Raw genomic sequence first — 14,268 nt, 5'->3', positions numbered from 1 at the left:
CCAACACACGTCACCTCTCTGGGCCTCTAGGCCACCACATCTGGTTATGGACCAACACACGTCACCTCTCTGGGCCTCTAGGCCACCACATCTGGATATGGACCAACAGCGCCTCTTGAAGGCCCCTATACTGACCTAGCACAGTGTAGATTTTTTTCTTTTTTAAATACAATTTTATTTCAATTGTGATTTTTAACAAACATTTACGGAGAAGTTAAGATTTTCATTGATTCACTCATTGTTGCACATTTTATCCCCTCTCCCTCACTTCCCCCTCTTCCAGTTCACTTTTTAAAATTAATTTTAATGAAAGTTTACAGAGACTTTGGATTTCCATTCATTCATTGCTGCACTTTTCTCCCTGCCCAACCTCCCCCACTCCCCCGACCCAGTTCGCTCTTCTCTTTGAAAAGTAAAATTCTTTCATTGTTATATAATCCCTCCCCCAAGTCCATTCCACTGTGCAGCCTTCATTCTGGACTCCTGTCTTAACAATAATACCTAGTCACATAACCCTTTTAATCAATTCTCTCCCTCATCTGTTTCAATGCAGTATACATTATTTATCCCATCTTTCTCAGTCTCCTCCCAATCCCCATGTCAGTCCCGTTTTACAACAGTGGCGCCATGTAGTATTTGTCCTCAGTGTAGATTTTTAAATGCTGAACCATCTTTGCCTCCTAGGATGAACTGGCTTATAAACCAACAGGATCTTGTTTAGGAAAGTTTGCCTCCAGCTTGCTAGTATCACACCTTGGTTCACAGGAGGGTGGACTGGCTGTAGGAACGGCCCGGTGCATTCACACCTCTTTCAGTGGTGGGTTTCCAATGATCTTGAGCTTGTCTTTGACCAATAGCACATGCCAATGTAAATGAGGCCCAGAGGAGGGCTCACACCCTAGGGTTGCTCTCTGGCTGCTGGGAACTCTGAGTGGCTGCATAGATGGGCTCGAGCTAGCACGCTCGGTGAAAAGGACGCAGGGTCCAGTCTGCCCCCATCGCTCCAGCTGACAGCCATCCAACTCTGGGAGGCGCGCAGATGAACGCAGACATGTGTATCAACACAGGTGAGACCAGCAGTAGAACCACCCAGCCAAGCCCAGCACACCTCAACGTTCAGATTCATGAGCTGAAAAGACACTTGTCTTGAGGTTGTTCGATTCACTTTAGAAATGAATGAACTTAGAACTTAACAGATAGACTTCAGCTCTCAGGTGCACTCACGTTATGGCCCTTGTGTTCTCTGCTACTCTCAGAGCTGTTCGTGGAATTGCCTCTGGTACCCACAGTGCTCCGTCCTCCTCTCTGTCAGCTGCTTCCCTTACCTTCCCCTCTTACTTCCTGCTCCCCTACCTGCAGATCCTGGGGTCCCCTCCCCAAGAAGCTACTTGCATTATAATTAATTCTAAAAAAGAACTCAAACTTTAGAATGTGATAGAGGAGGCATTTCAAGCAAGTTAAGAAAGGACTGATAAGTCAACAATTCATTTCTCTGGCCCCAATCCTGGGCTTCTTCCTGTCTTTCTCACCTCAATGAACAGCTTTCTATTCCTCCAGGATCCCAGGAACGAGTCTTCTGGGCACAGTCCTCGTCCTCCGCCCAGGCCACTGTCTTCTCTCGCCTGGATGACTGGAATAACCTCTTGCTAGGCTGTCCTCACCCTCTCCTACTCCAGGTGGCCAGAGAGCTCTCTTTCTGCTGCTTGAATGTCTTCAGGAGGAGTAGCTTTTGCTCTGACAGCAAAGACCCAGCTCCTTCCGAGAACCAGAATGCTCAGCGTTGCCTCGCTCCTGCCCATGTCTCACGGCGATTCCCACGATTTCACTGTAGCCATCCTGGTCTTAGTTTACGCCTGAGCACTCGCGAGGGGCCTTCCTATCACCAGGTCTTTGCAAGCACAGCTCTTCTGGACCAGCCTAACCCCTTCCTTCAGTTTCCCCTGGGGACCTGACCCCCAGTGACGATGTCCATTCCCCAGCTTTTCGCTCTCATGCACCTGCCCCGTCCACAGCATGATCACAACTGTAACTTGACGTTATTTGAAGAATGCCTCTTCTGCCGATATCCCAACTGATCGTCCTAGCCCTACAGATCTGCGTTCAAATCCTGACTTTGCTCTGACTCACCGCAGAGCCCGTGGCCTGGTCGCTTAGCCTCACTGTGCCACCACCTCTTATCATAATGGGGAAGCAGCGGCTACTCTGCTGGGTGCTAGAGGGTGAGGTCGGGAGACAAGGAGGGGTCAGCACAGTCCTCGGCACAGACACGGCCCAGAGAATGGGCACCACTAATGGCATTTACAGATAAGGAAGCTGAGGCTCAGAGAGGTTAGGTGAGCAGCCTGAGGTCACACAGCTGGTAGTGTCCAGTTATTTATAAACTAGTTTTGCTCGCTATCCCTTGGAGGCCCTTCAGAGGGGACCACAGGCATGTGGTCAGTGAGATGGGAATCTCTGGCCTGGACTCTAGATGTTTGGAACTGGAAGGATACGATGGCCAGAGATGCTTTTCCTTATTTTATAGACGAGGAAGCAGAGGCTCAGAATGTTCGAGTCATTAGCAAACACAGGTGGTAAATACTAGAATTGGAAGGAGCTTAGCTTCCCAGTTTACAGATGGGAAAACTGAGTCCAGGGGACTTCTGGAGGAATCTCACCTTCAAAGCCTGTCCTTGGCTGCAGGAGCACAAAGCCTTGGGGACGGCCCACACTCACCTGCTTCTGCTCCTCTCCCAAGCTGTCCCACATGGAGGCCACAATCTTGGACACGTCGCCGAAGGTGGCGCTGGGGTTCTGCCCCTTGATGGCAGCCTGAGTGTCTCTGAAGAACAGCGCGTAGGCCGACACGGGCTTCTGGGGCTCGTTGGGGTCCTTCTTCTTCTTCTTCTTCGGGTTCTTGGCCTTTTTCCCCGGGTCAGCTGAGGGTCTCTTCTCTCCTGAGATCTGCCCAGGTAAGAGGAGTCTAAAAGCCTCTTGCCAAAGCTGGTCCAACCCTCGGAGCATCCTTGGCCAGAGCAGGACTTGGCTTGGCAGCCACATGCATGGGGAATGACAAGGACTGGACACTTCTCAGGGCTCAAGCACATGCAGTGGGCTACACTGCCGGCTGGCCATTCACCAGGTGTGGAAGGAACTAGAGAAGACAGTGGAGCCTGTCCAAGGTACACACACACGGACATGGACACGGACACTCTCCCCCTTGGGTAAAAGTCTTGGTAACTCGAAAAAACAAGGAGAAAGAAGTATTGATAGTCCCTGACAATGAAAGAATGCTCACATAGGATTACTAAACAGCATATAAAATTGGTGAAAACTGACCAAGAAAACTAGAACCTTTAGAGTTTTTAACACTTTCCTAATGGACAGAAATCATGTGCATCTCTGTTAGAAAAAACTAACTTTGATTTGTCTTCTGACAAACAGAGTTTGCAGTTCTACGGCTCCTTTCTAACCTAACAGGCTTTTACAGAGTTGTGAAATACCTGACTCGATAATGAATGACAAACCCAATCAAAGGTATGTTCTCCTAGAGAGTCAGGTAATTCCCAAGTGAGCCTCTTGGCAAATGTTTTGGGCTGACACTGAAAGACTATTCTGTCATTTCTTTGCCTTGTTTTAAAGTTCTGGATATATAAGCAGAAATGGCATCCATTTCCTAAACAACACACCTCCAGAAACTCTGTGAACTTTGATAAATGTTGACAGTCGTAGAGGGGCTTCAGGCCTCGAGTTCACAGGGTTGCTATGAGTCGTACTTGACTTGACAACAATAACTTATATATTTTCCCTTATGTTTCTGGCTTTGTGATCATAGATAACATCCAAAGATTACTCTTGATGACAAAGGTTCAATTTCTTTCACCAAGTCTCAGCTGGGCCTCTTTGGGAAGGTGGCTGGACCCCCTGTGATGGCCTTGGATGGGGAGGTCAGCACTGGAGGCAGTGACCTCACCTTGGACACCTGGCTAGGGAGCAGTCAGACGCTAAGTCCATCATCCTATGAGTGTATGAATAAGGGCTCCCAGAGGGGAGGTACAGGGGTGCTCCCCACAGACCTCAGGTCACACAAGGACCCAGGACTTTGGTCAGAAGTCTTGGATCTGGCAGTAGTGACATCGCAGCTCTAAATATCAAGAAGACGCAGGTGACATCACAGAGTGACAGAGAACTCACGGTCCAGTGGACGACACTCAAGTGTCCATGTCTGAGGGACAGTGAGGAGACAGAATCTGTACAAGCGCTGGTTCAATTCTTTAGTCTTTCACTACAGCCCCCCACCTCCCTGAGCCTCAGGTGCCTCGGTGTCTTGTAGGTACAGGATGAAGATGCCCTTTGTAATGAACGAAGAGGTAACTAGATGTTGCTGGGACCACGTACGCTGGACCAGCCCACACACACCTGGCCTGAACCCTGGCTCCACCACGCGCTGCAGTGTGACATGGATAAGTGACTTAACCTCACTGGGCCTCAGTTTCCCTATCCGATAAATGAAGATAATCTTGGTACCTGTGCTGCCAATCTGATGACAAGTGGTCTGAAAACATCAGCTAATCTGCTGGAGAAGGTGGGCAATTTCTTCCCATGCGATTTACAGCCTCTGAAAACTCACTGGAGGGTCAACTATGAGTCGGCTCAGATTCAACACCACACAACAACCACCACCACCACAATCACAATGACACGAGGTTGTTCTGAGGATTCCATGGGTGAAGACTTACATGCCCAGACAGTGTCAGCCCCATAGAAAACATTTTAGAAATGTTTACTAAGTAAGGGCCTTTATGCTGAGTGAACTAACTCAGTCCCACAAGGATAAATATTGTATAAAACCATTATTGTAGAATGAGTATGAGGAACCAAGAGGGGTGGGAGAGGCTGGAAGCAGAGGGATGTGGATGTACAGGGGGAGGGGGAATTAATCATCAGTTTGTACAGTTTGATGGGGGGGGTGTGAGGGGAATGGAAAGAATTAATTCGAATTTGTATTCAAATTTTGTAAATAAACTAGTAGTTGTTGTTGTTGTTATGTGCTGTCGAGTCGTTTGCGACGCATAGCGACCCTATGTACAACAGCCCTAAACCCTGCTCTATCCTGTGCCAATCGCATTGCCTCTGACACACCCATCCTGATTACCCCAGTCACTGAATCAATCCACCTCATAGAGGGTCTTCCCCTCCTGCGCTGTCCCTCTACTCTACCCAGCATGATGTCCCTCTCCAAAGACCTGTCTTTCCTTGCAACATGTCCAAAGTATGTCAGACGAAGTCCCAGAATCTTTGTCTCCAAGGAGTAGCCTGGTTTAACCCTCCCCTCCCTGGTCTATGATAATGGTAGAGTGACCCGAGATGAAGTTGGAACAGGATTCAGAGGCACCCACGCCCAGCAGTCCACAGGGCCAGAGTCTCTGATGGATTGTCCTGGCACCATGGTTAAGGCCCTGGGTTACTGTTGGGTTGTTAGTGGCTACTGAGTCAGAACTGAGCCATAGCTGACCCTCCAGCGGGTTTTCAGGGGCTTTAATCACAGAAATAGATGCCATCTTTCTCATCTACTTTGGGTCAGCAGCCCGACTCGTTACCCACGAGGTCACCAGAGCCCCCTAGGCTCTGCCCCGCTGTCCCCACATACCTTGAAATGTGCTTCTGTCTCCTCCTCTTGAGTCGAGCTGGAGGGTGAGGGGGTCGCTGACTTGCTTCCTGGGGGGGACGGCGAGCTGTGAGTGATGCCACTCCGAATGCCCATCTGAGAAATGAGCTGAGACTGGCTGAGGGCGCTCACGTGACTGGCCAGCATCCCTGGCCGGCCCAGCAGGGGCCCTGGTCGGCCGGAGTCATAGGCAGCAACCTCCGAGTGGACCATTTCCTGGATCTGAGAGAGGAGGACAGGGGAGTCTGAGTTAGAAAGGGTCTGTCCGGGCACACCGTCATGCCTGCCCTGTGGAACCTGGAGGGTGGGACGTGGAGGACCACCATGCTGGACTCTGGGCTGGGCTTCTCCATGGCTCTCTCCCTCCAGGTGGAGCGGCCAACCTACTCCACTCTGACCCCCGCAAGAAAGGTTACACTGATGGGGGACCTGCAACTCCCCAACATTTTGCCACTCTGTTGACAATCACCTTAGAACCACAGTACAGCTGTAAACTAACCACTTTACAGTCCAGACTTCTCCCCTGCATTGTGCTGTTTCTGCATCACTCTGCAGTATAGCAGCAGAATACAGATGCTGGGAGCCAACTGCCCTTTAAATCTTGCTAATGTCAGTGGTAGGGAGTTCTGGTGGCTTAGCAGTAAGGGACTGCGCTGCCAACGCAAAGGTACGCAGTTCAAATCCATCAACTGCTCCATAGGAGAAGGACAGGCAATCTCCTCCAGTGCGATTTATTGCCCCTGAAAACTCACTGGAGGGTCGTCTATGGGTCAGCTCTCTGAGATTACAGTGCAGCTTCTTGCCACTAGGCCACCAGACCTCCCTGGTATGGGTCAGTTCTGACTCAAGGGTACCCCACTGTAACAACTGTCAGTGGTGAGCTGGGTGACTGTGACCAAGTCGCTTAACCTCTCTGAGTCCTCATTTTCGTCATCTGTAAAATGTGGATTATAATCAACCATCAACCTACCCCGGAGAGTCGTGACAGGATTAACTGTGTCTGGAATTAACAAAACAAACCAGGACATGACTGATGCTGAGTCCGTTCTCACCAGGGCAATCCAGTGTTCAAGAAAAACTTTGCTCCACTGGGTTTTCAAGGGCTTATTTTTCAGAAGGCGATTGCTAGGCCTCCCTTCAAGATCCTAATGAGGGGATCGGAACCTCTAACTTTCTGGTTAGTTGTTGAGAGTACTGTGTTAATTGTTGGCATCTTTCTAGGACTCCTTCTTCCTGGCACACAATAAGCCCTACATAGCACCAAAATTTGCTAACTATATAAGATTAAGAAATCTCTTGATAGAAGCCACCCTTCTAAATTCTTTTGGGTAATTACTTCCTTTCTTTATAATGTTATCACCTATCTATGTAATTGCAATTCTTTCTATGTAATCTAAAATAGTTATTTCTTTTTACCTGGTTCTTAACTTCACCTACGTAGAATGATAATGTTGACATTATATTTGTGCTCATTTTTCAAATGTGATGTTTTAAGAACTTAGTTTATATTTGTATAGGTAGATTTAGATTTTTAACTTACACATTTCCAGCTATTCCATATGTATATTACAAATTATGTAGTCTTTGTAAAAAAAAAAAAAGAAATCTCTTGATAAATACTCAGCCTTTCTGCAGTTCAGTATTTTTCTAACCCTACTATGACAGTCTCTGCTTACCTTTATAAGAAAGCCATTGATCTGTGCTTGCAGACATGTATCTGGAAGGGTCTGGACTCTTCATCTAAATGTTACACTGTGTACACACTGTGGTGAGGTTTATCAGTCCGCACATTTGTAATTACTTCTATTTACTCCCATCTGTGGTTCTTCTCCTCCTTTTTAATCTGAATGCTGAGTCTCTCTTTTCCTTCAGTTTTCTTTTGTAGATAAGCTAATGGGTTTTCTGTTTTATTATGTGGGTTGCCTCTCTTCTCCTCCAAAGAATCTTGAATTTATTTATCAATTCTCTGCTTTCTCACCCTGAGAAGTCCCAATTTTATCTTTTTTAATCCTTTCCTTTGCTTTTAAAAGTCTTACGATGGTGACTCCCCTCTCGATTTTGAGCTGCACGTTTAATTAACTTATTCCCAGTAACAAGTGCTATGCATTTTCCTCTGCATTATGATGACCTTTGCCAGCCCCATACTGCGTTTCTTTCCTTCTTGGACTCACTCCCCATTTCCTTGCACCTCTTCCTTGCATCATCCTTTCCCCATCCCATACAAATCACTTGTACTTCAACTCTCTTGTCAGTGCCTGCTATTAAGATCTCAAACTAAGGCACCTTCCCATAGCCTCTGACCCTGCCTCCTAGGGTCCAGACTCTATGCTGGCCACCAGTGTAATCCTTCTGGGACACAAAATGTCCCTCCATGCTTGCAGTCTTTAGGGGCTCCCCTCTCTCCTCCAGTGGTCTTTGTGGCAATACCTGGCCTTGTAAAATGTCCTGTGAAGATGTGCACAATTTCCTAACCTTGAGCCCTTCCCCAGAGCTTCTGGGGACACATGGGTCATCCTAGGCAGGAGTCCCCGTGCTTCTCCTCCATCGTCATCCTCTGAGGCTCACCTACAGTGCCCACTCCTCCAAGAAGCCCACCCTGATCTCTCTTCCATCCTCATCCTCTGGCCGTGTCCTCTACCGAGCCTTTCCCAGCATTCGGGTGTATCTCCTTTACTCCCCACGTGTGTCCCTTTTACTCCCCAAGTGTGTCCCCTTCCCCTGTGATGTGCAGACACCGGCTGCTAGCACAGGGCAGAGAGCTGGCAGCCGGCCAGCGCTCACGATTCCTGGGAACCACACGGACGGACGAAGCCTGCTGTTTCCCTCTTGGAAACATATGGTCGCGCTCAGGAGCTACATCTGCACCCTCTCCAGGCAGGATGAGCGCAGGGAGCAGTAACAAGGCATCGCTGTGAGCCTAATGAGGTTCCCTGGGCTTAACAGATTCTCAGGGCCGCAGGAACACAAAAGCGCTTTTCACAAATTCCCTGCTTGCAGCCTCTCCAGAGACAGCCGCGTGCTGAGGACAACCCCACTCAGCGCGGAGAGAAACAGTCCCCCTCCCACCGCCTTCCCTCCTCCAGGCCCTGCACCGAGGCTGGCCTGCCAGGCGCCCTGGAAGCGGGAGTCAGGTGTCATTAAACACAGCCCCACACCCTGCCTGGTGAACTGGCCCACTTCTTCCCGTGGGGGGTGGGGTGGGGCAGAGACACCACTCAGTTGTGTTCTCTCAATTAAAGTGCTGCCTCAGAGGGTCCAGAAACTTCTCCTTCATTTCTGAGCACACTTAGGCCCCAGAAGAAAATGAACAAGCCACTGGGCAGCATTTTACAGCTGCCCCCTTTACAGTCTCACAACAGCTCGTTGCAATAGATTGGAAAACAGGGGTCCCCCACTTTGCAACAGATTCAAAGGCAAGCAACACAAGCAGGGCTCCTTCTGCAGCGGATTGGAATGCAGGTGAGCCTCCCCGTGCAAGCGATTCGGAAGCAGGCTCACCTTGACGTTGCTGCACGCTCGGCACTCCACTGAGGCCTTACAGTTCCTATCACGGAAAGCAAGTCACGTGAACGACTCAGCTTCCCAGTGCATGTAAAAGTGCTTATACTCCGCTGTACTCTATTAGGGCGCTCTGGTGGCCTAGTGGGTAGGGAGTTGTGCTGCCAACCCAAAGGTGGGTAGTTTGAATCTACCAGCTGCTTCTCAGGAGAAAGATGGGCAATCTTCTCCTATGCAATTTACATATGTTGTTGTTGTTAACTGCTGTCAAGTCGAGCATGACTCACAGCGACCCTATGAACAGAAGACCTGAAGCCTTTCTAGAACGATCATCGAATTTACATATGAATTTACATAGAGCTTTTGAAAATCCACTGGAGGGTCAGCTATGAGTCGGTTCCGAATCAACAGAAATGAGTCTTTTTGAGGCTTACAGCCTAGTAAGCTTGCAACAGCAATGTGAAAAAGTCTGAAAGACTGTAAGAATTACTAAGAGAGACACACAGTGTGTGCTGAAAAATAGTGCTGACAGAGTTCTCGTCACAGGATGCCACCAACTTCAAATGTGTCGGAAACACAATTTATAGAGCATATTAAAGATTGAGACAGGAGGACCAGCTTAACGAAGAAGTAAAAAGCAATCTGTTAGGGTGTGCCTGCACCCATTTCAGCGAGGGTGGGCTGTAATGTTTAAATGCTTCGAAAAGCTGGTGGTTTGAATCTATTCAGCGGCTCCGAGATCTACTCTGGTGAACATTACGTCCTCGAAAAGCCCCCGGGAGGCAGTTCCGCTGTCACATGGTGTTGCCAGGAGCTGGGGTGGCCTCGACAGCACTAACAACAACAGAAGCAAGGATGTCAGTGTGAAGACTAAGGTGCGCCTGATTCAGGCCACGATCTTTCCCATCGGTTGCTTTACACCTGAGAGCTGGACAATGAATAAGGATGACAGAAGAAGAACCAGTGCCTTTGAGCAGTGGAGTGGGAGAAGAGTACTGAATATCCAATGGACTGTCAAAAAGACAAATGGAGAACGTGCAGCCAAAGTGCTCCCTGGAGGCACAGATGGCGCAGCGTCGTCTCACGCACTCTGGGCATGTAGCTAGGAGAGGCTGCTCCTTGGAGAGGGACCTCATGCTTGGAGAGGTGGAGGGTGGGCAACAATGAGATGGATAGACATAGTGAGTACAGCAACAGGAGCTAGTGTATCAGGAATTGTGAGGATGGCCCGGGGGAGGACAGGGCTCAGATCTGCTGTTCAGGGGATCACAGGTATGGAACGGTGACAATAGCTACAACAATCCACCTATCACCTGCAGTTGGAGCTCTGCTCGTCTAGTAGGTAAGGAGCTGCACGCCCAATGGCAGTCAGTTGGCTCAATCCACCAGTTGCTCTTTGGGAGAAAGATGGGCAATCTCCTCGCGTGCAACTTACAGCCTCTGAAAACCTACTGGAGGGTCAGCGATGACCCCCTTGACAGCAGAGAGCCCCGTACAAGGAGTTTCACAGACAAACCTTTGGTTTAAGCACTGCTATCCCTCCCATTTGACATTCAAGACACTGAGGAGGTGAAGTGATTTCCTCAAGTGACACAGAGAGATGGGAAGGCTGGAATCTGAGCTCTTCTCACTGCTCAGATCACAACAGCTCTCACACCAAAGTTCAAAGTCAAAACCATTGCCATTAAGTCCAGGCCGACTCATAGCTGACCCTCCAGCAGGTTCCCTGAGGGAAGCAGTTAATCTTGCGGGAGGAGATGGCCCATCTCTATCCCTGTGGAGGCTACTGGTGGATTCGAACAGGCGGAGACGCTCAGTCTTTGGGTCAGCACGGCACCCCCTGGGTGAGGAGCTGAACCTGCATCAGGGGCAACTGTGAGTCAAAAGGGACTTTACTCGGAGCCCGGCACACACAGCAGGTGTTCAACACAAGACTTCCTCCCCTTCCTCCTCCCATGAACTTGAACCTGATCTAGATCGGGTGACGAAGAGGTCAGCGGTAACAGAAAATTCTTAAAACATGAAAGGGGAAAAAAAAAATAAAAAAATAAAAAAAAAACATGAGAGGAGAGGGAAGCAGGCAGTGTGACTCCAATGACAGTGAAAAGAATAACAGGAGGCGTGGCGAAGGCTGATGCTTCCCAGACATTTGTTAGATTTGTTAGATCGAGAGTTGGCAAGAGGCTTTTGTAAAGGGCCAGATGATAGCTAGTTTACGGCTCTGAGGACCAGATGGTAACATTCATTTCTGCCATTTCTGCTGTCTGCAGTTGTGGCTAGAAGCAGGTGACAATATGTAAATGAGGGGGTATGGCTGTTTGCCAATAAAACTTTATTTACCAAACAGGTGGTGGGCTATTTGGCTCATGACAATAGAAGGTCAATTTCTATGTTAGATGACAACTCCAAAAGCCAGGGCTTAACACCGTGACTGTAACGACGCTCCGCATGTGTGCGCACGGCCCAGGATAAGGAAGGTTCTGATCTGTTGTTCAAGGAATTGTTAAGAGTCGGAATCAACTTGGGGCACCTACCAACATAAATAAACCAAAACCAAACCCTCTGCCATTGGGTTTGACTTAACTGAGTCAGTTCCAACTTACTGCAATCCTGTAGCCTGGAGCAAAACTGGTCCATAGGACTTCCAAGACTGAATCTTTATGGAAGCACATGGTCACATTTTTCTCCCATAGTGCAGGTGGTGGCTTGGAACCAGCAACCTTTTTGTTAGCAGCTGAATGTCTTAACCACAGTGCTGCCAGACCTCCCTGCTCCATTAAAAGAAAGACATAAAGGGTAACAATAATACCCTTCTTTTGATAGCTACCATTTGCCATGTACTGACTTTCCAATCTCTGATGAGTCATGTGTAGCTCAGTGGGTTATGTGTTGGGCTGCTAACCAAAATGTCATTGGTTAGAATCTACCAGTCGCTCCTTGGGAGAAAGAAGAGGCATCTGTCTCCATAAAGGTTTGTCTTGGAAACCCAATGGAGAGGCTCAGCATATGTCACAGTCAACTCAACGGCAGTGGGTGTGGCTTTGACTTTCATGGGCTTGAGTTTTAGACCTTTCAACTCATCAGAACAAGTGTGAAGGCGGCTTGCTTACCTCTAGCATTTTACAGATGAAGAAACAGAATTTCAGAAAAGGATGTAACGTGTTCAAAGTCATTTAGGTAGTGGAAATGAGATTCCAATCAGAGCCTGCACTGTTCCCAATCCTGTATTGTTAGCCACAAGGTCTCTGTAGCTCCCAGGCCTTGGGTAAGGTCCTGCAGAGCAGGGGCAGAGAGAGCCCAGCTGCTTGCTGATGTATTGAAATGCCCCTCCCTCCATTCCTTGAGCCAATTTTGTTGAACAGGACCAGATGTCAAATAAGATGCTAGTTCAGAGAACAGAGAGTTGACCAAAGTGCATCTCTTTACTCAAGAGGCATGGGTGGTAGTGGTGAGGGCACCAGAGGTAAGATCTGTGCTGACAGCTCCCCTTCCGGTCTGGAGAAGGAGAGGACTTCTGAGAGGAAGCAGAATCTTCTCTGAGCCTAGCAGTTGATGAAGGGGAAAGAAGGGGAAGTCTACTTAGTGACAGGAAACAGACTATGCAGAAATATGGAAGGGAAAAGGGCTTAGCAGCAACCCTTGGAAGTCACCAGGAATTATCAGTGAGGGACAAGCACCATCTGTAAATGACCTTGAATGGAAGGCTGAGAAGGTGGAGAGGCCAGTAGAGGTTTAAGCAGGGGAGAGGCGTATTCACGATTACCGTTTGGAAAGGCTATCCTGGATGCGCATGGATGGACAAGAGATGAATTAGGGAGGAAGCCCATTTCCAGGGTGGTGCATACGGTCACGCATGAGGCGACCAATGGAAAAGGCGGCTATTTTAACTCAACTAGACGCACCTTGGGAGAAAGTTCTGGTAACCTGCTTCTAAACAAATAAAACCCTTAAAATCCCTACAGAGTGAAGTTCTACCCTGCAACACTTGATGTTGCCATGAGTTGGGATCTTGTCAATGGTGCCTGCTCCTTTTGGCAGGTGACCAGGAGAGGAGACTGCGGTGTGGACCACGGCAGTGGCCAAGGAGTGGAGGGATCTGGGTGGGTGTGTGGTGTAGTCAGGGACACCGACAGATAATCAAAGGGGATGTAGGGGCTGAAGAGTGGCTGGAGTTGAGGAAGACTTGAAAGGAATTGGTGATAAGGTATTGCTGTTTTTTGAGGCTGACACAGGAGGCAGAACAGGCTTGAGGAAGACAAGGTGATGAGTGCAGGCTGAGAGATGTGCTAAATCTATGAAGTCTGGAGGGTTTCTGGGGAGAAGAAACATATATATCATAGATTCAGAGATTGTAGTTGCAAGGTGCTAGCCAGTCAGTTCCAACTCACAGGGACTCTGTCCACCGCCTATTCCTGAGCCATCCTCACCACTGAAGCTGCTGTGTCAATCCTTCTCAACGAGGGCCTTCCTCTCATCCACTGCTCCTCTTCTTTGCCAGGGATGGTATCCTCCTTCAGGGGCTAGGCCTCCTGATAACATACCCAAAGTTCATGAAACCAAGTCTCACCATCTTTGCTTCTGAGGGGCATTCTGGCTGTATTTCTTCTAAAGATAAGTTTATTTCTTCTTCTGATCATCCACGGAAGACTTAATATTCTTCACCACCACCTCAGGTCAAAGGCATCAAGTCTTCTGTCTTCTTAATTCATCGTCTAGCTTGCACATACATATGTTGTTATTGTTGTTAAGTGCCATCTAGTCGTAGGTGACTCATCGTGATCCTTTGAATGAAAGACTTGAACGCTTGTATAACTTTCATCTTTTCTCCAGGTTCATAGGCTTTCCGGAGGCAAGCTATTTCAGAGGTGGATGCCACTCCTGCTCCACCAAACACTATACCATCTGGTTAAACAAGAAACTAACTCAATTTTTTCAAGTTCCTATTATCCATGAGTAATCCAGAATATACTCCAGAATTTCCAGAAGAATTTTAAAACCTGACGTATAAGGTAACTGAAAATGCCCTGGCTCAGCAGGTGAATCTTTGTCCTCCAAGGGACATCTTTGCTTTTGAATGAACACTTTAAAGAGTTCTTTGGCAATGCATTTTCCCTAGTGAAAGT

The 14,268-nt window shown here is 48.4% G+C and overlaps 1 protein-coding gene across 2 annotated transcripts in view; it reads right to left on the bottom strand.

Annotated features, from left to right (window-relative positions):
• Positions 1 to 14,268, bottom strand: part of TOX2 (TOX high mobility group box family member 2) — a 114,872-nt gene that overhangs the window by 5,103 nt on the left and 95,501 nt on the right. For both annotated transcript variants that reach the window (XM_006881540.1, XM_006881541.1), the window contains 2 exons: positions 5,630 to 5,869; positions 2,716 to 2,943 (listed from right to left, as the gene is read on the bottom strand). In XM_006881540.1, the coding sequence (XP_006881602.1) occupies positions 2,716 to 2,943; positions 5,630 to 5,869 (468 nt within the window). The remainder of the gene's footprint in view (positions 1 to 2,715; positions 2,944 to 5,629; positions 5,870 to 14,268) is intronic.

This window comes from Elephantulus edwardii, unplaced genomic scaffold (assembly GCF_000299155.1).
Source record: "Elephantulus edwardii isolate Elephantulus edwardi_28Jun2011 unplaced genomic scaffold, EleEdw1.0 scaffold00015, whole genome shotgun sequence".
Classification (NCBI taxonomy): domain Eukaryota; kingdom Metazoa; phylum Chordata; class Mammalia; order Macroscelidea; family Macroscelididae; genus Elephantulus; species Elephantulus edwardii.
Note: the sequence above shows the minus strand (reverse complement) of the source record. Positions and strands in the feature narration are given on the sequence as shown.